General features: G+C 41.3%; 1 protein-coding gene across 2 annotated transcripts in view; it reads right to left on the reverse strand.

The window, feature by feature from the left end:
- KLHL3 (kelch like family member 3) overlaps positions 1–23,832 on the reverse strand; it is a 114,288-nt gene that overhangs the window by 23,174 nt on the left and 67,282 nt on the right. For both annotated transcript variants that reach the window (XM_032592920.1, XM_032592919.1), the window contains exons 7-8: positions 12,294–12,410; positions 8,202–8,351 (exon numbers count right to left, since the gene is read on the reverse strand). In XM_032592920.1, the coding sequence (XP_032448811.1) occupies positions 8,202–8,351; positions 12,294–12,410 (267 nt within the window). The remainder of the gene's footprint in view (positions 1–8,201; positions 8,352–12,293; positions 12,411–23,832) is intronic.

The following is a 23,832-nucleotide window of genomic DNA, read 5'->3' on the forward strand; positions in this document are numbered from 1 at the left end:
TCTAATTTCTCATGTGTAAAATGGGGATAATTAAGATGTAAATCCTAGGAGACAATAAATGTACATCACTTAGCCCAGTGATTGGCACATTCTGAGTGCTCACATTAGGGAAGTTATCATTATCTCCTATTATCATCACTGTGGAATTAGTATTGTACACTGGTCAAAAAGTACAGGTTTTGAGTCGGCCAGACCCAGATCCAAACCTTCATGCTGCCACTTGGCTGTGAAACCCTGGGGTCATTCAATCTCACTGAATCTCCAACATGGAGTCTTCTCCAACATTAGAACTTCCAGGGTTGTTATGAGGATAATATACTGTACATAAAGTGCTTTGCCTGAAACATAAGGAAAGTGTATTTATACAATCATTCTTGTGTCATCATGAATGCCTTTGGTGATAAGGACAATGACCCAGGGAAGGACAAAACACATCGGAGGCTGGGGGCCAGTCCTCTCCTGCAGTTATTTAAACCAATTTCTGGATGTTCCCTCTCACAGACTATATCCATTTGACTTGGGCTCAGCTCAGGGGTCAGCTCCTGAAGAAAGTTTTCCCTAATCCCTCACCCCTCTCCATGCTCCCAGACTGTCCTACCCATACCTCCAGTGTGGCACTTACATGGTCCATTGTAATTGTCCTTTTACATCTGTCTCTCTTCCCCTGAATATGGAGCACTATGAGGAAGGGACCAACTCATCTGAGGCTTTGTGGCTCTAGCACCAAGCCCTGTGCCTGGCAGTTAGTGACTTCTCAATGCAAGTGTGTTGAATGAGTGAATAAATAAATTAATGAGTTAATGCATGCATGATGGTTTATTAGTTTATTACCGGTGCTATTTTTTATCTCAATACTTCAAAACCTATCTAAACCCCCAGAACAACAACCAGATTCATTCAATACTGGACCTGTGGGCTGAACCACATGTCCTAGAGTCAATCTCATTAGTGATCAAAGGAGAATATGAAGCAGGGGATAAAATCCTCACTGCATTCATGCAAAAACACATGTATGGATGTGGACAGTATTGGAAAACAACTAGGGTTGATAGAAATGGTCAATACTAAATCTCCATGAGGTTATTTCTTTAAAAAATATACCTCCTTCAGGATGCCTGCCTGGCTTAATCAGTAGAGTGTGCAACTCTTGATCTCAGGGTTGTAAGTTCGAGCCCCAAGCTGGGTGTAGGGATTACTCTAAAATAAAACCTGGGACACTGGGGTGGCTCAATCAGTTAAGCATCTCTTTTTTTTTTTTTAATGTTTATTTATTTTTGAGAGAGGAAAGACCACGTGAGCAGAGGAGGAACAGAAAGAGAGACACAGAATCCTAAGCTGTCAGCAGACAGCCTGATGCGAGGCTCGAAATCATGGACTGAGAGATCATGACCTCAGCCAACGTCAGACACTTAACCAACTGAGCCATCCAGACATCCCATGCATCTGACTCTTGATACTGGCTTAGGTCGTGATTTCACGGTCATGGGATTGGGCCCCACATTGGGCTCTGCACTGAGTGTGGAGCCTACTTGGGATTCTCCCTCTCTGTCTCTCTTTGCCCCTTCCCCACTCACATGCACTTACTTTTCTGCTCTCTCTCTCTCTCAAAATAAATAAACTTCAAAAAATTAAAAATACAATCTTTTATATATATGTATATATACACACACACATACACACATATGTATCTTTCATTCATGAAACGTTTTACTATTGTCCACCCTTTGTTAGACTCCAGGCTATGTGCCAAGAACAGAGATAAATAACACATGCTATCATGGTACCTATAGTTTCATGAAGGAGTAACAGTCTTAAAGAGAACCCTGAATACCTCCCTAAAGTGTGAACCCAGGGAACATGGTTATCTTCTGCAATTACTGCCCCTGTTTTTCAGAAGCCAACGAAGGACCTCTCCTCCATTAAATAACCTTTCTCATCAATTGTATTTCTATATAGTAGCAATAAACTGTTAGAAATTAGACTTAAAAAAACATTTATAAGAGCATCAAAAACTATGAAATATCTAGGAATAAATCTGACAAAAGATCTGTAAGAATCATACATTGAGAACTACAAAATGTTGCTAAGAGAAATTAAAGAAGACAAAAGTAGGGGCACTTAGATGGCTCAGGAGGTTGGGCGTCCAACTTCAGCTTGGGTCATGATCTTGCAGTTTGTGGGTTCCAACCCCATGTCGGGCTCATGCTAACAGCTCAGAGCCTGGAGCCTGCTTCAGATTCTGTGTCTCCCCCTCTCTCTGCCCCTCCCATGCTCATGTTCTGTCTTTCTCTCTCAAAAATAAATAAACGTTAAAAAAATTTTTTTTAAGAAGACAAAAATAAGTGGAGATATATACTGTGTTCATGGGTCAGAAGATTTAGTACAGTAGTCTTCTCCCACCATCTACAGTTTTGCTTTCTGCAGTTTCAGTTACCTATGATAAACCTTGGTCCAGAAGCAGACGATCCTCCTTCAGATGTATAGTCAGAAGGTCAATAGTAGCCTACATCACTCCCCTCCCTTCATCTCATCTTGTAGGCATTTTATCATCCCTCATCATCACAAGAGGAAGGGTGAGTCCGTACATTAAGATATTTTGAGAGACAAAGAAACCACATTTATATAACTTTTATTACAGGATATTGTTACCATTTTTCTATTTTACCACTAGTTATTGCTGTTAATCTCTTACTGTGCCTAATTTATAAATTAAACTTTATTGTAAGTGTGTATCTATAGGAAGAAAATAGTATATATAGGGTTCGGTATAATCTGATCTGCAGATTCAGCTATGCATGGAGGGACTTGGAATGTATCCCCCAGGGATAAGGGAGAACTACTTTATTGCTAATATGTGAATTCCCCCTAATTGATTCTAAAAATTTAGCACAATCTTTATCAAAGTCTTTTTTGTAGAAACAGTCAAGCTGATTCTAAATGATAAATGAACATGCAAAGGACCTAGAATAGACAACACAACTTTGAAAAACAAAACTGGAGGACTCACACTACCTGATTTCAAGACTTACTACTAAGTTAGTGGTCAAGGCAACATGGTATCGGTGTAAAAACAGATAAACAGATAACAGGAACAGAATAGGGTCCAGATATACACCAACACACAAATAGCCAATTATTTACAACAGAGATGTCAAACCTACTCAATGGTTAAAAGAGAGTATTTCCAATAAATGCTGTGGACATTCATGTACAAATAAATGAACCTTGACCCTTATCTCACACACCATATTAAAAAGCAATCTCAAAATAGATCATAGACCCAAATGTAAAACCTAAAACATTAAAATTTCTAGGAAAAAAATCATAGGAGAAAATCTCTGTGATCATAGATTATGCAAAGATTTTTTTTTTAGATAAAACACAAAATACATGAATCTTAACAGAAAAAAAATTAACAAAATTTAAAACTTCTACTCTCCCAAAGATACTGCTAAGAAAATAAGAAAGACAAAGCACAGTTTGGGAGAAAATACTTGCAAAATGTAGATTTGATAAAAGACATATCCACAATATATACAGGATTCTTACAATTCAATAAGAATAAAATAACCCAATTCTTTTAAGGGGAAAAATGTGAATAGACTTCACCAGTGAAGATATATAGACGGCAAATAAACACATGAAAAGATGCTCAACATCAGTAGTCCTTAGAGAAATTCAAATTAAAACCACACATACCTACTACAGTGGCTAAAATGGTTTAAAACAGATAATAAGTAGCGTTAAGTACTGTGGAGTAACTGGAACTCTCGTACCTTGCAGATGGGAATGCATAATGGTACAGCTTGAAAAACAGTTGTCTCGAATGTCTTGAGAAACAGTTTCTTGTAAATTTAAATATAAGCAATTTCTTATCAATTTAAACATATACTTACCAGCAATCCTATTCCTAGGTATTTACCCAAGAGAAATTAAAATGTAAGTCCAAACAAGGATCTGTAAGTGAATGTTCAAATAGCTTTATTTGTAAAAGCCAAAAGTAGACATCCAAATGTCCATCAAATGGTGAATGGATAAACAAATTATAGGACGTCCATGTGATAGAATATTACTCAGCAATAAAAAGGAGCAAACTCTTTATACATGCGACAATGTGGATAAATCTTAAAAGCATTATGCTAAGATAAAGAAGGAAAGCTCAAAAGGCTACATATGTCATGATGTCATTTATATAACATTCTAGAGAAGACAAAGCTAGAGGGACAGAAATCACATCATTAGTTGCCAAGGCCTGGGGGGGTACAAGAAGGGACTTGACTAGAGAGCAGCACAAAGAAACTTTGTGGAGTGCTTAAAATATTCCATATTTTGATTAGGATGTTAGTGAATGACTACATGCATTTCTCGAAATTCATCAAATTGTCTCCCTAGTGAATTTTATTGTGTATAATTTGTAATACCTCTGTAAAACTGAATTTAAAAGAAAACAATCTGGGATGTTGATGATGGGGGAAACTATGCATGTGTAGGGGCAGAAGGTATATGGAAAATTGTTGTACCTTACCCTCAATTTTGTAGTGAACCTAAAATAGCTCTAAAAATATAAAGTCTTAATTTGAAAATAAAAAGTAGTAAATGTATTGGAAATGCATCTCTTAATAAGATGAGTGGGATGGTATAAGACTTTACTTTACTTTTACTTTGTCACCAAAAGCTGAAAACCTGTCTCTGGGAAGCAATCTAGTATAAAAGAACAAACATAGACTTTGGAGTGGAACAGACCTTGGTTCAAACCCCAGCTCTGCACTTACTAGCTGTGTAACTGGGCAAGTTACTTAACCTCTCTGAGTAAACTCAGTAAAGGAGGGATATCAGTAGTGCAGCCCTAATATTGTGATGATTTAATGAGATAATTACCTCTGATAATCCTCAAAGTGATAGTTTCCCTCAGCACACCCCACTCCTCAAACCTACAGTGGGGTTCCCCTCACTAATTTAAGTGTCCAAACAATGGTGACAGAGTAGAGTTTGAGAAGCAGGTTGGACAATGTAACCTTAAATCATTCAAGGATTAAAGTTAGGGGAACAATGAAGTTAAGAGCAGCAATGCCTTTTTTAAAATTCCTTCAACAGATTCACAAGAAGTCTTGATTCTAGCTCCCCACAGAACTCTATGTGCTCAAGAATCTAAACATTTTCATTCTGAAAATAGTGTTTCCTAAGGAGTAGAGAGGACAGTGGGACAACCGTGGTCTCATTAAAGAGGGGTGGACTGTTACCAATTACAGATTCGTTATGTCAAAAGGGAGGGGTGGTCTCAGCAGGCGGAGTTTGGACTCAGACACAAACTTGGCTTTGATTTTTAAAACTGTCTTCTTGTGGGTGTGTGTGGTAAAAACTCGATGTGGAGTCTAGAAAAGGAAAGGTAACTACGTATGGTTTCCACACAAAGAAACTGGGCCAGTTCTGCACCATTGCCTTAGTTCCAGAACACACTCCCCAGCAAAAGATGTTGGTGACTTGTTAACATATAGGATAAGAACCTCCTTTTCCAAGGAGAAAAGCCACAAAGACATGCAACAATGCCAGCTGGGAACCCAGGATGCAGAAAGCCTCCTCCATGTAAAACAACAGTCCATCTTAGAATCAATAATCTCAAGACCTCAATAGACAAGCTTATGTAAATTTAGATCATAATGAAGATGGTATTCAGATTGATGGGGAGAAAGGGAGATTATTCAATAAAACAACCTTGGCACAACTGGCTCATCATTTGCAATAGGAATAAAGCTGGATTCCTACCCTTTCTCCTTATACTAAAATAAATTCTAAGTGCATCAAAGATTCAAATGTAAAACAGAAATCGTTAAAGTACTTGAGAAAACATGGGAGTCTTTTTTTCTTTAATCTGAGAGTATAGAAAACATTTCTAAGCAGGATGTAAAACCTAAGCTATAAAGCAAAAGACATATCAATTTAACTACTTAAAACTGTTTTTGGGGATTCAAAAAAATGCTATAATTAAGTTTAAAGGCAAACTGCAAACTAAGAAAAAAATATATGAAATAAACATGAAAGCCTAATCCCTTTAAATTAAAAACAGCCCTTAAAAACCATTAATAGGAGCCCTTGGATGGCTCATTCAGTTAAGTGTCCAACTCTTGGTTTTGGTTCAGGTCATGATTTCATGGTTCCTGAGATCAAGCCCCACGCTGGGCTCTGTGCTGATAGCACAGAGCCTGCTTGGGACTCTCTCTCTCTGTCCCTCCTCTGCTCATTGCACTCTGTCTCCCTTTCAAAATAAATTAACATTAAAAAAAAAAACACCATTAATTAAAAACATACAGTCCAATAGAAAAATGGGCAAAGTACATGAACAGAAAATTCCCCTAAAAAAGAAATACAAAAGCCATAATCGTATGAAACCAACATTAGAGTCTCACTTACAAGAAATGCAAACTAAAACAAGAGGTCATAAATTACATAGAAATGTTTGTAATATAAAAAAAAATGGAGATGATAAAAAGGTCCATCAATAGAGGACAGTTAAATAAGTAATGGTACATAAACATAATTAAATTCCATGTACCTATTATAATTTAATGCTGGTTTCACTTATACTGATAATGATGAAAGTAGTCTGTTGAGTAGGAGATAAAAATGATATTCAATCTGTGAAACAAGATTCCATTTATCTGAAAGTATACATTTTTTATCTATTTGTGACTAGGTGCACAGAGATATGTCTGGGAGAAAATTCACCAAGGTAACAGCAGTGATTGCCCCTGAGTGGAGGAATTTCAGGTGATTTTTACTTTATTTCAAAAATGTAGTAGCCTTTTAACAGTCTGCAATGACCATATATTTCTATAATTGAAGAAAGCAAAGTTATTTTCATTTTGAAAAATATGAAGTCATTTCAGTGCAATATTTCAATAAAATAAAACCAAAGCATCAACACGCAGGAAGACAAATGGCCAGCCAGACCAAGGCCCTTGCCTGGTGGCTGCACCTTCTAACATGCGCTGGGCGATAGGAAGCTGACAAGTAGGTACATACACTCAGGTTTACAAAGATGAAGCCAGGTGCAGGATGGTGTGGGTTCACAGAACAGGTTTGGAGGGTGAGAAAGACACCATTCAAACACTGGCTCTACTACACTGGCTGTGTTGACCTTGGGCAAGTAACTTAATCTCTCTGACCTTCCGTTTCCTCTGTGTACAGCTAGGATACCTGCCTCTACCGTACAGGGCTATTGAGGGGATTAAGAAAGCTCTACTGTGATACCTTTCAGCTTACTGTTTGCCCCTGAAGCAGCACTCAGCAAATGCCAGTGACTCGTATTATTATCTGGGAGATTTATAACCTTCATCCACACTGCACCCACTAAACTCTCCATCACCCAGGGTCACAACACAGAGTGGAGAGGAAGCACAGACCCTGGAGAATCTCAACATCTGGTCTTGGACAACATGCTTCTCCAGCACTCTGAAACCCTTCCTGGAAGCAGCAGACAAGGAGTAGGGAAGCCAGACAGAAAGAGGAGGAGGAGGAGGACAAAGCAAAGGCCTACACAATGCCCTGGGGCTGCCGGCTGTGCGGTAGCTGAGTCAACACAACTCACTCCTCTCTGCTCACCTTTCCTCCTGGGTTGGCTGGGACCTTTCCTGAGACGTCAGCGTTTTAGGATCCTAGACGGCCTACTGGAAGGCCAACCTGGAATGGACTTTAGACACCAGCCAGTGCAGGACCTTTCATTCTGTAGATGAAAGACCTGAGGACCAGAGAGAGGCAGGGCCTTGCAAGGAACCAAAGCAGCCAATATCCGGTCTGGCAGCCCTAACTGTTCTGTAGGGCTCTGCGGTGAGAGAAAAGGGCCAGACTAGGACCATTCAAATTCAAATAATGGCCTAGAAATCACTAAGTCAAGAAACACAAAGCCATTCCTCTGCTTCCAACACAAATAGAACCCAGACCAAATAAGGAGAGGAGACGAAGGAGTTATTCTCAAAACTCTCTGGTGCCTCTGGAGGTTACCTTGAAATTCTTAGGACAGGAAGACCCTGCAAGAGAGAGGTACCAGCAGATTCAAAATGAACCAGCAGACTCCATCTCTTAGCTGGTAAATGCAACCAAGAAGCAAGGCAGCCACAGGTGAGGAAAGACTTGGAGCCAGCAATGGAAGGCCACTTTCCCAGAACACATCCCTGACAGCTGGCACTGACTGGGCTGGGGCTTACCTTGGGCAGGCTGACTGGAGTCCTGGGCTTGGTCCTTGGGTTCTTAATCAAGAGCCTCTGATCCAGAGGGAGCAGGTGGTATTTCATGGCCTCAATGAGGAAGTCCTTACAGGTGTTGTTATTCTTTATCAAAGCTTCTTCTTCAACCGTCTGGAGGTAATAACCCACAGGTGATCCAAGAGCAGACTTCAGCTGTATTTCCCACACTGTCTCCTGAGTCATTCTTGTATTCCCACACTCTTTTATTCACCCACCACATCATCTCAGACCCCAAGAGAAAGACCACATACTTACAACTTAGTGCCCACCTCCTGCATTTCAAGAACACAGTGGGGTGAAGTTATTAAGTTCTGGCATCAAACAGAAAGACATACAACCTCAGTGGTTGTGTTTGTTATGTTAGTTTGCAGGCTTAAATGGAATTATGCAAAACAAAGATAATTAGCTGTGCTGAAGTCTTCATCCCACATTCCTCCTAATATGAATGCTTTATAATGTTTAGGGCAAATGGTCAGACATTTGAGAGGAGAGAGAGGGAAAAAGGAAGAGAGCAGAATCCATTGGTCAACGTTTGGCAGCATGGAGTATGACAAAGTGACAGTCAAGGAAAACTCCTATTCATTTTCTTACAGTGAAAGCTGCAGGGACAAAACTGGCCAATGAGGTGCTCTATAAAGAATGGTGATATTAGAGGACAAAGAATGTCCTGCACCAAAGTCCCACCTACAGACCTCATCTTGGACCCTATCCAAGCTGGAACTATGGCTTCTTCACATACTCCAAAGCGATGTGCCAAAGCAGATGCTCAGCAAGTATAAGCCTAAATATTTCGTGAGCAACACCAAGGGTGAAACCATGCAAGTGCTCAATTCTCAAATCTCTGTCCTGTGGCCTGGGTCAATTGCTATGTGGCTTATCTGTAAGGGGTAGTATGGTCTTCAGAGGCCACTTCATGTTTTCTTTGCTGGAGTATTTAGGTGCTATCAGGAGAGATCAATTCGATTCAATAGCTAACGATGATGGAACGTCTCATTGTTGGACAGCCCAGTGCTGGACTCCAGGAAGAAAAAGATGAACAAGAAATGGGTTCTGACCCTGAGGCACTCAAGTCCAGTCAAAGAAAGAGAATGGCCTCCCCATCTCAATTATCTCAGCCCTCAAGCTGGTCATGCACAAGGGCTGACTGAGTCTCACCTGTAGCTATCAATGGAAATGTGGCCAGGCCATCACCTAATGGGTAGCATTGGAGCTGGCAGGAAAAGAAGGACTGGTATGACAGGGCCTCTCTCACCAATGGGCACTCCTTCCCCAGAAGTGATCCCCAGGAACACTCCATTTTGGGGGAAGGTTTCCCTAATCCCCCCCACCCACACTAAGGGACTGACCCAAGTTGGGACAAGTCATAAGCTTTTAGGGTCGGTTAAAAAAATTAAAAAGGAAGAGAGAAGATCTCTTACAAATCTCAGATGGAAGGTGAAATGCATAAACAGCTACTTCTCCCAAAGGTGCATTCAGCTTGAATGAGAAGTTCTCCCAGAGATTTAATGCTTCACCATACAGAGTTTCAATTTGGGGTGATATGAAAGTTTTAAGGATGGGTATGTGATGGTTGTACAGCATGGTGAATACAATTAACACACTGAAGTGTACACTTAAAACTGGTCAAAATGATGAAGTTTATGTTTTATACACACACACACACACACACACATATATATATAATCACAACTAAAAAGTTTTAACATATTACACTCTACAACATTTCAAAGTATTTAATAAAGACTAATAAATGTTAGCTATCAAAAACAAACAAACAAAACCACCTTCCCCAGAAGTCACTGTTGGTGCAGGTCTGCCTAAGACTTTCCTGCGTCCTCCCCCACCAAGATCAGCCAACCCCAGAGGGTTATACTATTTCAAAGTTTCAAGGTCAACTGAGGTTTACTGAGACAACCTCTTCCAGAGGTGTTCTAAAGACAGTCCTTTAAAAGCAGCAGGGGGATTCTCACACAACAGTGCTCATGCCCATTGCCTCTGACCCCCTTCCTCTCCAGATCTAATCCCTACTTTGCCATAATGACCCAAGAACTATTTTCTAACATCTTTAAGTTTGAGTTGTGGACACATGATTGAGGTTGTGACCAGGGGTCTCAAAGGCCTCTTTAATTTTCCCTGGAACCCAGGTCCACAGATAGCCCTTCTTGTGGAAGTGAGCCTGTGCTGGAGGCCAGATGTCCATGTCTACCTTTGGTCAGTTTCCCACAGGACAGTAGGAGGTTGGATTCTGAGACTGGGATCTCAGGCCCCTTCAGTCCCTCTGCTTAGGGGAACCTTTTCTTCAAGAAGGATATGCTGCCACCAGGGGGCAGTAGTACCATCCAAAGTATAAAATGCAGGGCACACATAAGGGCTGGCAAGTATATGCCTCAGCACCTGAGAAGGACTGAGGTTCAGAGATTCACAGAACATTTCACTGACCCCTTCGACCTGTGGTCAACAGGGTCACAAGCTGAGGACTTTACAAGGGCTTTTGAGGATAGAAACTTCTCCCGCTATTCCCAAGAGCATCCATGACCGTCAAAACAGCTGTAGTACCAGCTAGCATTCGCTCACATAGAGATGCAGCCTTTATATGGATTATCTCATTATACCCCCAAACAATCCTATAAGGACAGGTGCTATTTTTATCAGATGAGAAGACTGAGGTTTAGAAAGGTTGAGTACTGGGACACCTGGGTGGCTCAAGTCGGGTAAGCGTCTGACTCCTGGTTTCAGCTCAGGTCATGAACTCATGGTTTTGTAAGTTGGAGCCCTGCGTGGGGCTCTGCGCTGGCTCAGTAAGTTAAGCATCTGACTCTTGGTCTCAACTGAGGTCATGATCTCACAGTTCCTAAGTTCGAGTGCAGCACTGGGCTCTGGGCTGATGGTGCAGAGCCAGCTTTGGATTCTGTCTCTCCTTCTTTCTGCCCCTCCCTTACTTGTGCTCTCTCAAAAAATAGATAACTAAACTTAAAGAAAAAAAAGGTTGAGCACTTGCCTAGTGTTAGATGGCTGGGAAGTGACAGAGCTAGGCTGCTGGGATGCTGAGCCTCCTCTCTTATCCTTGCTTCACACCTTCCATTCCCTCCAGAAACTTCTGGAAAGAGATGAGGGCTGGCCTACTGCCTCGGTGTTTTGTTTTGCTCATATATTTAAGTTTTACTCTTTGCCCACTTATAAGTGTATCTAATGCCAATGGATAAACAGAACAGAGAGTATTAAAGGTGGCAGCCTGCATAGTGGAAGGCAGGTGCTTCGGGGCCGACTGACTTGGATTTGAATCCTGACCCTGCCACCTATTCCCCAATAAATCTAAACCTCTATAAACCTCAAGGCCCAAACTTGTAAAAAGAGGGTTATCTATCTTTGCCTCACAGGGTTGTTATAAGGATTAAATAAGAAAATATGTGGCACCATAGGGGCACCCCATCATTCTTAATTTTTCTTTCATCTTAGAGGAAGTCAAAGCAACACATATCCTAGGCACCTGTGAAAGGTCGGTTTTTACAGTCCTGAATTGGGCTCCAACTTGCCTAACATGAAGGCAAAGAGAATACAGAAACATTGTGGAAATGACCCTTCTTGCTTAGGTCCTCTACAATAAAAGCAACTAACTTCTAGTGAACATTTTTTAGGACCAGCTCCATGCTAAACACCTGACTTACATATTTACAACTCCTTTGGTCCTCACAATAATCCTGCTGGGCTCTACCATAATATCCCTTCCAGCAAAGAAGAAACTATGACTTGAAGAGGTAAAATAAAAACACAAAGCTAACAACTAGTAGAGCAAGAACTAAAACCTAAGCATCTTATTCTCAAACTTACGCTTTTAGACCTCACACTACCATCTAATATAACACAGTATGTCAACTATATACCTCAATAATAAAAATTAAAAACAAAAAAAACCTTTACATTACCATGTCTCACACTTAAGCCAGTGGGTTGGTGCCTTCAGCCTGTGTAAAATACCCATAAACTCTCCAACCACCCCATACATCCAGGGTTGCCCACTGAAGGAATGCATGTGGTGCTTCACACAGCACTCACCTGGACCAGGTAATCCCTAGGTAAGAGAGGGAGACGGACATGTTCCATCAGTTTTGCCATGTGCTCTAAACGGGTTTCCTTCTCATAATTGATCCATGAAATCACTGCTTCAAATACCTATGAAGATAATCAACACAAGTACTGTAGCAGAGACAACAGCTCTCAAACAATTTCTTCAACTTGAAAAAAAAAAAGTCCAAATCATCTACAAAGTGGTTAACCTAAGGTTCACTATTTAAAATAAAACAAAAATGGAAAGATTTTGTTTACTAGCTGACATCAAAGTGATATCACACACATACACGTTATAATAAACCTGCTACCCCAAATACAGAATCATCAAGGTTCGTTGCAAAATAAAAATCCAGTTCCAATGGCTATTTAAAGATAGAAATCCATAGTAACTCTGGACCAAATTTTATAAAGACTGCTTAAGAAAACCAGAAGCCTTGGGGGCAATGCCACCATGCCCCTCACACCCTATCTTCCTTTATCTCCCATATTCAGTTAATGCAGACTAGAAACAGTAAGAATACATTTGCCAAAAGTTGGCTGTAATGGTGAGGATGACAGTGAATGACAGAGAATTTCTGTCAAAAATTTCTCCTTGGTTTAACCTCTCCCTTAAGGAGAGATTTCATTTTTATATAAATGAAAATTGGGCTTGGAACCAAACAGGAGGCTCTCCTATTTGGATGTTCACCTTCCTCAAAAATAAGTCCAAAATCAAATCCTGCACCACCATACACACACAGACAGATAAAATTCAATGTTGATAAGGCTGCGGGGAAACCGGCACTATTTCTGGAAACTTAATTAACACAGCTTTTTAAGAGGGGAAGGAAGAATTTGGCAATATCACTCAAAGACTTAAATGTGCACACTCTTTGACCTAGAAATAACACTTCTAGGGATCCAGCCTACAAAAATACCCACAAAAGTGGGGCAAGCATATGTGTTCCAGGATGTTTGCCATGGCATTTCTGTAATAAAATAAAAAAGGAAACAACCTAAAGCTCACTAATGGAGAAATTATTTAACTAGTATACATACTATCGGATATTTTCAGCTGGTAAAAAGAATAAAACAAAACACCTTCTTACGCCAGAAACCAAGAAAGTGCTCAAAGATTACGATGGACATGTCAAATGGACATAAAGCCAACAGATGAGGCTTTCATTGTCAATGTTTGGGATAATATAAACATCAAAGAGAATAATGAAGAAATCAGATTAATGCTTCTTGCTGAGGTGGTGTGGGAGAATCCCTGGGAAGGTGCCAAAGGAAATTTGGCAGGGAGGGTAATGGATACGTTCTGTATCTCGATAGGGTGGGAGTTACATGTACATATGCATTTGTGAAAACTAATTAAACTGTATACTTAATACCTATAAATTTCACTGTAAGTCATAACTCAATTTAAAATATTCTCAGTTAAAACAAAAAGACAGGGCACCTGGGTGGCTCAGTTGGTTGAGTGTCTGACTTCAGTTCAGGTCATGATCTCATGGTTTGTGGGTTCAAGCCCCACGTCGGGCTCTGTACTGACAATTCAGAGACTGGAACCTGCTTTGGATTCTGTGTCTCCTCTCTCTCTGCCCCTCCCCTGCTCATGCTCTGTCTCTCTCTGTCTCTCAAAAATAAATAAATGTAAAATAAAAAAAAATTTAAAGAGAAAGACAGTAATGGGTCATAACATAATGAACAAAAAGGAATCCATGAATCCCATAAGGATACTTTAAAAAATGTGGAAGGGCTCTTCTTCACAAATGCCAGCTAATAAAGGTAGAAGGAATGACAAAAACATTACTTTGCAACCACCAATTAATAACTGATAGAGCAAAGTTCATCAGTAGATGCTCGAATCACTGTGCAAAAAACTGTTGGGGAACACGACACAGTTTTCAAAGTATCACCTCGCTGATTACTTACTCATTACATGGGGTTGGGGCAGCCTCAAATGGGGAAATTTGACAGATAAGTGATCTAAGTTAGTACCAACAATAACAGGACGAACTTACATCACATTCTTGATCGTGATTTAATGGCAAGGATACAGCAGATACAGCATCCCCTAGAGTAGTCTCTTCCTAAAATGTTTAACCTGAATCTTAATAGCAAGGAAACAATCAGATCAGATAATTCCATGTTTGGAACATTCTGCAATACAGCTGGCCTGGATTCTTCAAAACCATTAATATTATGAAAGACAAAAAAAAGACAGGAAGATAGTTCTAGATTAAGTGGATTTAAAGTCTTGAAAACTAAATGTAATGCATGATCATTGATTGGATCATGGATTTAAAAGGAACAATCTATAAAGGACTGTCTTGAGACTGCTAGAAAATGTGAATGCTGACTAGGTATTAGCTAACATCACTGTATTAGTGTTGAATTTCTTTGGTATGATAATGGTTTTATGGCTAAAAAAGACAATTTCCTTGTTCTTAGGAGGTGCATACTCAAATACCAGAGGGGAAATTCTACAATGTCTGCAATTTATTGTCAAATGGTTCAGCAGAATAAAAGATTAAATATGTAGAGAGAAAAGACAAATGAAGCAAAAAGTTAACTGGTGAATCTAAGTAAAGAGTATATGAATGTACACACTTTCAAACTTTAATATAGGTCTGAAATTTTTCAAAATAAAAAGCGGAGGGGAAAGGAAAAGAAATTCTAAGGGAAAAGGAAAAATATGACAACAAAATTTACAATGTGGCATAAAGTTGAAATGGAAACTAACTCACAGAAAAAAATTCTCTAATATTTCTAACTCTGACAATATTTCTGTGTATTAATATGTTAATGATGCTTTGAACCTATTTCCTAAATATATACTTAAGTCAGGGTGGGTATACTCAAAATAGGCAAAGAATCGATCAGAAAGGGAACGGAAGGAAAGCTAAATGAAAATGGAACAGAAAGAAAAGGACAGTATGTGCATACAGTCTGCTCTCATTTCTGTAAAATATAACCTATATGTGCACAAACATAAACACACATACCTTGGAAATCCTCCCTGTCTGGTTCATTTTTTAAAATTAAATCTGAGAGAGTTTTATCCCCCACCCTGATAGCATCAGTTTGTGACAGATCACTCTATATTACTCCAAATAGCCTTTAAATCCATGAGAAGACGGACCTTGTCTTTTCAATGGCAAATAATACACACTCAAATATTTTTTTAATGAATGAATGGACACATGAGTTTAGAATAAGCATGTGAGAAGGCAGTGGGAACTGTCCTGGCTGGAGCAGAGAGCAGGGCTGGGTAAGAAGGGACTGGAATCAGGGCAGGGATGACAGAGCCAGGCCAGGGACCAAAAAAAGCTGGAGAAGTCTGGCCGATGAGGTGGCAGGCAACCACAGTTCCGTTCTGCCTTGCGTTGTGGTTATCCAACTTTCTTCTACTCCGCTTTACTAGACTGTGAGCTCTTGCAAGGTGAGACATGTCCCTCCCTGCTCAGTCTGCAACTCCTGCTGCCCAGCACAATGCCAGGCACAGAGCAGGTGGCCAGCTGACAAAGCTCAGTGGAAGAATGCACTGCCGGTCTTAGAGTGGGTGGGATTTACTCACCATGCCCTTCCCTATCAACCACTTTAGTCTTCGTCATAAAAGCTAAAAAGCAAGCTGAGTCTAATGGAGTCGATATTAACCTTATCTTTATTTTTGGCTTGACTTGTCTAACTGGTTCCACTTAGTTGCACTGTTTACCTACTCAGCTGTGAAAGCCACAGCACTGGGCAACAACAGTGACCTTCTCGGTGGCTAGAGAAGGCCACGTGTTTTTTTCAAAGAGACTTTATGCTTAGAAAATAAGTAAGCAAATCAACTTCCAATTAGCTTTAGCCTTTAATGTGCCTAAAATCATTCCCAACAGGCCCTCCTGTCAAGGGACTGGCAACAGGAAACAGCAGCAGGAGTCAGTATTTACCATGTGCGAGGCTCTGTACCACACTCTTCATGGACAACGTGACCCTGGACTCTCCTGAGAGCCCAAAGGGCAGACACTCTTACCACTTATTAAATGACTCGCCCAAGTCCAGGGCCACAAAGCAGCAGGGCTGGGGTCCACACGAACCCAATGCCAGTGCTCGTTCTCTTACTTACTGTTCTCAGTTGCCTCTCACAGGCCTATTGCAGTGGCTGGCAGACTACAGCCCACAGGCCACATTCAGCCTGCCACCTGCTTTCATAAATAAAATTTTACTGGAGCACAGCCACACTCACTCGTTTACATATTGTCTGTGGCTGCTTTCACACTGTAACAGCAGAGTTGAGACTCTATGGCCCACAAAGCCTAAAATATTTACTATCTGGTGCTTTATAGGAAAATGGTGTCAATCCCTGGTCTAGGAAACCTAAGCAGAGACCCTGTGGCTTCAAACACAGGACAGAGTGATGTCTACACAGATGAAAATATTTTTTATGGATCCCAGGATGAAATAATCAGCTGCCAGGCTTAGGGTTTTACTTTTAAACAAACAAAAACAAAACAAAAAGAGCATCATTTCCTCACTGCTTCATATTCCAAAACCAATCTCTTGAGTGCTACAAGGTTGCTGGGTCAAAAAAAGATGTAAAAAGTCAAATTTCATAGTCCTTGGCTCCCCACACATCCAACGTAAGCACAAGCCTTGGCCGGAACACCAGATGAAACTGACCCTCCATCTCCGCCCCCAGTGATGCAGGCAGCCATGCCATACTGGACCTGCACGCTGTGAGTGGGGAGCACCGGGGCACTTAACAGCCATTTTCAAAATGTGTTCTGAGAGTCAAGAAATGGGGACTCAAGTTAAAAATAGGTAGGACAGTGACTTGGCAAGTAAAAAGGTCCAGTTGAGAGTGACTCACAGCAAAGCATAGGATGGAGGAAAAGAAGCCAATTTTGACAAGATCAGGGAAGAAAACAGGTTTCCTCACATGGACTTAATTTGCTACTTAAGATTTAAGAGAGGCTAATTTTAATAACAACTAATAACAACAGGCACAGTGCTACGCATTTTGCATGCATGATCTCATTTAACCCACCCCAAATCCTGTGAAATAGGTTATCACTGTTCACATTTTACAGATGAGGAAACAGCCTCAGAAAGGTTAGTGTCCAAGGTCACAGTGCCAGGAAGTAGTGGATCTGGGATGTGAACTCACCTCCAAATGCAAAAACCCAAGGTCTAACATTATGTAATATTGCATGTCAGAGGCACAATTAGTTGGAAAACCTGGGCAGACCACTGAGTTGGGAAGTATGTTCCTCAACCCATAATTGTAATTACACCCGCCACGTGCTCCTAGGACATTCCTCCCTAGATACTCTTTTCTTTCTCAGAGATAGAGCCAATAGCATTTGCTGAATTCACTGTCACGATTTTCAATCAAGAAGACAGCACTTCTAGACACAAGAATGATTTCTGTCAGATTTTGGATGGTTCTTAAACTAAAGCTTAACAGGACTTAATGTGAACCATACTCTGGCCTTGCTGTCACATGCCACACCAGGGACAGTCAGGAGCAGTGGTACAATGGAGCTGGAGCTCACCATGCATGTTTCTTCCCATCTTGGTGTTTAGTGACATTACACCAGTAGTTTGAAATCAGCCTCGAGGGAAATATTTACACCATAGAAATTAGCAAATGAATCAGCAAACAAATCAGGGCTTTCAGATTTTTTTTTTTTTTTTTTTTTTTTTTTTTTGAGAGCGAGTTGTTAAAACATTTACCAGCATACCACTGGCTGGGCGATTTCCTGGTCGGAAGGCTCCCCAGACTCTAGAAAAGCTACTCAGTTGCACTCATCTTTCTGACAGTCCCATCATCTTCAGGTTTTATAGGGCACTTCACAGCTCCTTCTGGTTGTTTCATTTCAGACCTGCAAGGGCCCTGGGAGGCAGCTAGAGTCACTCATAAAAGAGAAAAATGAGGCAGAGAGTGGGGAGGTGGTCTGCCCAAACATTACCCAGTGAATTGGTGATAGGGCAGCAATGAGAACCACTGGCTTTCAATCAACACTTTGACAGCACATTCGTCCATAACACATTTCATAGTTTGTACCTGTATGTTCATTTCTGTACATATTTGATAAAATCTATTTCTGTACATTTTTTATAAAATCTGTCTCCCTCATGTGATTTTTAAGTTCCACAAAGACAGGGACCTTATGCCGATCTGTTCACCAATGTCTCTTGTGTGAGTAACGCACTATGTGCCACATAGAAAGCACTCAATAAATATTTACTGAGAGAATGAATTAGCCAAAGTAGGAATGGCTGGGCATATGGTTCTCTTCCTGTAGCAGCACACTGCAAAATATCTGACTTCATACAAACAACAAAAAATGATGGTAAAACTAAAACAGTGATATCACCTTTTGCTGGGAAGTTGTTCAGCCTTCCACTCCTGCCTACAGCCAGTATAAAGATATGCAGTCTGACTTTGCACAGGAGAAGGAGAAAGACTGAAGCACAATGGTTTGACAGAAACGCCTGCAAGCTGAAAGACGACTTTGTGGCATTAATCTTACAAATGAATGGAGCATGACAGAGGGATGGAGAATGCCTTGCAGTCAATATGGTAGATAGAGCAGAGTTGGAAGGAATCTTCCCCTACAGCTCCAAACACACAAAAGTGACATATTACAAAAATAATATAGCAAGTCAAAAGCAAGAGGGAAATGCTGCCTGAGTGCCTTAAATCAGAAAGAATTCAAGTCTAGCAGCTGAATGGAAGCTGAGGCCAAAATGGCTCACAGGCCTGTTTGATTCAGACATGGACTTGAATGGTTCAGAACTGGTTTCTATCAGGTAGACTGTCAAGGCCACAGGCTCCTTATGGACAGTGTCACCCCACCCGCAGTCCCATGGACCAGCACTAGATGAACTCCACCCATCTGCTATGGCAAGGGGGGAAGGAAGCTCACCATCTCCTGTCAGCTGGGAAGTTAAAAACCATGTCTTCAAGAAATGAGAACCCCAAGCTCACACTGCATACAGATATGGGGTCTGAAGTGATATTATCCAGATGGTACAGGGGATACTCAAGACAAAAAGGAATACAGAAATAGTTTCCAGGAGCACCTGGGTGGCTCAGTCAGATAAGCCTCCAACTTCCGCTCAGGTCATGATCTCACAGTTCGTGAGTTTGAGCCCCGTGTTGGGCTCTGTGCTGACGACTCAGTCTGCTTTGGATTCTGTGTCTCCCTCTCTCTCTCTGCCCTTATTCCGCTGATGCTCTATCTCTCTTCCAAAAATAAATAAACATTAAAAAAATTTTTTTAGAAAGAAAGAGAGAAAGAAAGGAAGGAAGGAAGGAAGAAAGAAGAAAAGAAAGAAAGAGAAAGAAAAAAGAGTTTTCAAACCAGTTAACCTGCCCTAGAGGGGAATCTTCACACCCAGACTCCTATGGATAAAACATCCTCTGAAGATAGCCTCACAATAAAAAATTATACATCACTAACGAGAAGAACTGCAAAAAGGAAAATCAACGGATATAATAAATCATTGGATATTTGGGGCAACCAAAGAAAACTGGCCTCAAGACTGACCATGCAATGCAGTTCTCAGAATACTAGGGGCAGGAGACATTCTGCAGTAAAGGAGGTTCTGGGACCAAATGAGCCTGGAGAACACATCATACACACCTACAAATCTCCTTCAGAGATTTACAAAGCTCATTAACATGTTAAAGCTCTGACAGGTCCTTCACTTTCTTAACCTGGTTCCTGTGTTTTGCCACTGTCTCCTAAATGTTATCAGACCTGAGAACTTTTTTTTTTTACCTAAATACCTACAAACATCTCACAACACTGCCGTTTTACAGCACGTAGGTGGTAACCTAGAGAACAAAGTCATTACCCCCTAAGCTTTCCATTTCCAGCCTCATCTCCCACTACCTCCCCCAAAGACCCTAGATTCTCACCACACAGGTTACTTTTCCCCCAAGAAGAACAAAGCATTCCAAACTTCCACATCTGTATTCCTGTAACCCCTTCAATCTGAATGGCTTCCTAAAATCCCACTCTTATTCTCCAAGTTTTACCTCCAATATTGTCTTTTTTATGATGTTTTCCACACCTAACAATGTGGAATAAAACACTCCAGGGTGCTTTCCTTGAACTCTGATTTCAGGCAACGACTTCTCTCAGCCACATAAGGATACATGTTTTGTATCCAGACTGCGAGCTCTTAAACAGTCCTAAGTGTCACTCACCTCTGTCTTCCTGTTGGGGTAGACAGGCATTAATAAAGAGCAGGGGCATGGGAGGCAGACACAGTCAGCTTCAAATCACAAAGCTATTTTTTTTAAGTTTATTTATTTATTGTGAAAGAGAGAGAAAGAAGCAGAGAGAGAGAGGGAGAGTCAGAGAATCCCAGGCAGGCTCCACACTGTCAGTGTAGAGCCTGACACAGGGCTCAAGCCCACAAACCATGAGATGGTGATCTGAGCCAAAATCAAGAGTCAGACACTCAACTGACTGAGCCACCCAGGCGCCTCTCAAATCACAAGACTATTTATTGTTAACATGCCTTAGTTTCCTCCTCTGCAAAATGGAGACAATAGTCTCTGCCTTGGGAGTTAGTGGGAAAAGCAGGTATGATGTGCTGAACATTATGCCGGGCAAAAGAAGTCACAAGCAAAGCATACATTCACCAGCATTCCATTTATATAAAGTTCAAAAACTGGCAAAACTGATCCATGAGAAGTCAAAATAGTAGTTATGTTTCTCGGGGTGGGGGGCAGTGTTTCCTGATCTGCATGCTAGTTAGGTGGGTATTTCACTTTTGTAAAAAGTTGAGCTGTGTGCTTCTTATTTGGTCATGTCTCTGTGAACTTACTTCAATACAAACGTCACTTTGAAAAAAAAAATAATGCGTGAAATGCACCTGGAGAACAGTGGGCAGTCAAGGTAGATTTGGGACCATAGTGCTGTGGTATTCTGCTCATAGGTGTTCACTGAATTGCACTTTCCAAAGGAGAACAGTAAAAGGAGTAATGCCAGGACCAGGCCAGATGGTTGCATGCAGGCTGAGAAGCTGGCAACTCTTAACTGCTGACCTCATAATAAGGCGGGGGCGGGGCAAGGGGGGCTTCCAACAGCTCAGGCTCAGCAGCAGGATGCACCTGCTCAATCACTGGATAATATCTGGGCAGCAAGCATTCAAGTCCAACTTACTGGCCAAGGAGCTCCAGCCTGCATCCTCCACCTACCACTGGCTGGAGAGGCTAGGTGTTCAGGCAGGAGCGTGTGCAACAGCAATGATCCTGGGAGACATGGGCCCAATCACTTTCAGAAGATACCAGAATTTGACTTCTGATCAGTTTTAGGACACAACAGCACATTAAATATGTGATCGCATGGAGAGAACCTAAGCTATAGTTCTCATAATACATACTTGACACTAATTCTTTAAGAGGCCTAACCAATTTCTTCCTGACTTGTATCTAAACTGTGCGCCATTTCCCTGAAAACTCCACTAGCGTTCCTTAAGAAGGCACTGGAATTCTTGAGAAGTAGAAATATATTTACCAGCTAAGAAAGCAAAGATTCAGAAAAGTCCACTAACTAGCAATTTGGTGGAAAACTGCGCTAGAACTCCAAAGTCATCTCTCTTCTCCTTAGAGTGGGTCTGTCCTGGAAGGTTGCTTACCTGGGTCACAGAAGCTGCCCATGGTGACAGCCGGACTCTGGGTCTCAACGGGGAATACAATAAACGGACTATCTGCTCACAGGCTTAGCTCTGACCCCTGACACCGCCATGTGGAAGCAACAGGTGACTGTGCGGGGTGTACTCCTGGGTGCCTTCACGCTATCTTGGTGGGGAGTCGGGGGGAGGGAGGGAGGTGGGAGGGGTTCTACCCAAAGAACTTGTGATTTTGTAACTCCTACCAGATCCTTTTGTCTTCCCTCAAATAACAGGAATTTCCAAAACTACATGAAGGAAAAACAGGAGAGAAAATGGCAAAGATCCATGTATCCTCTGACCTCTCTTGTTCTCACATTTGTCCCTCTTCTCTGGAAAAATTATTATTCCTATAACCTTGGCTGGCTCAGGGCAGTGTCCAGCTCCAGTCTGCCTTTTCATTCCCTCAGGGAGTGTCTGCTTAGCACCTCCACAGTGCCTCTGGTGGCTCTGTGACACAGAGATGGCTGAGGTAGCCCCGCAGCCCTCAAGGAGTTTGAGGCTAGAGGAGGAGAAAGGCATGAGCAGGCACAAGTGATGTAGGAGGAAGAATGGTATGTGAGCCCTAGGAGAAGGCCAGAGAGGGCCAAGGGGCCTGGGAATGCCTGGAAGCAAGAGGCAACTCCATTCTCAGCCCCTGTTATGTACCAAGCTCCAGATCACACAACCACCCAGACCATTATGGGTCCTGGGAAGAGCCTCCCCTTGAGAAAGGCCCCAGTCCACAGTGAGCAGCAGCAGCAGTAGTAGCAGGAGTAACAGTATAGCGGCAATAATAATAGCAGCAATAATCATATCTTACAGGAATGAACACTTCCTGTGGCCTGAGAACTTTTCACGTGGCATCTGATTTCATTCTCAGAACAACTCTAGAAGATACTGTACTATCATTACCCCCTCTTATAGGTGAGAAGACTAAGACATAGAGAAGATCTTTTACTCATTCCTCCAACAAAATGTTTTTGTTTATGTGTCTACAGTGAACCCGATACTACACTGGCAGTGACCATAAGACAGAAAATCCGTACCTGTAAATGGTACATACATCCTGGTGGGAGGCAGATAACTTGCCCAAAGTCACTCAGCTTGTTAGAGCCATGGCAGCAGGATTGGAACCCAGCCACTCTGACTGCAAAACCTGTACTTTCAAACTCCCGACAAGCAAACTGACCAGATTTAGCCACAGTCCCTTATAATCATCATTATTAAAACACCACATTCACCCTATTTTAAGATAGTTTTTTTGCATTTTAATATTTGAAATCCGGCTGCCTTTTTTAATATATGCTGAAAGAACCCTGTGGGCTGTAGGCAAAGAAGTCATAATATAGCTGATTTGCTGTTCAAGCACGGATTCAGCTGAATACAGGTTATTTTCGTTACCAGTGCAATTCAGTTTTCTGCAAGTGTTAACATTAAACACAGTTGAATTTTAGCTTAAATTAAGATCCCTGATAATATTTCAAATATATTCCAGTAAGTTCACTATAATTTGATATTGAAAGAAAAAGTTATTGCACATGCAAGACATTGCATATTATGAAAAGTAACTACAGGAAGTAGAAATCACCAAATTTCCTGGAGATCACAGAATTTTCAAAGCCTAAAGAGCTCACATTCAAACAACAAACATCTAATTGTCAAAACTTCCAGCTATTTAACTTCTAACAATATGTAATCAATTAAGGTAAAATGAAACTATGGGTTTCACCAAAGAGAAATCTCAGGCCAAATCCCACTGCTCTATGATAAGCCTCAAAATTATACTGTCAACCTTGGGAGTGCCTGGCTGGCTCAGTTGGTGGAGTGTGCAACTCCTGACATTGGGGTGGTGAGTTCAAGGCCTATGTTGGGTGGAAAG

This window comes from Lynx canadensis, chromosome A1 (genome assembly GCF_007474595.2).
Source record: "Lynx canadensis isolate LIC74 chromosome A1, mLynCan4.pri.v2, whole genome shotgun sequence".
NCBI classification, from domain to species: domain Eukaryota; kingdom Metazoa; phylum Chordata; class Mammalia; order Carnivora; family Felidae; genus Lynx; species Lynx canadensis.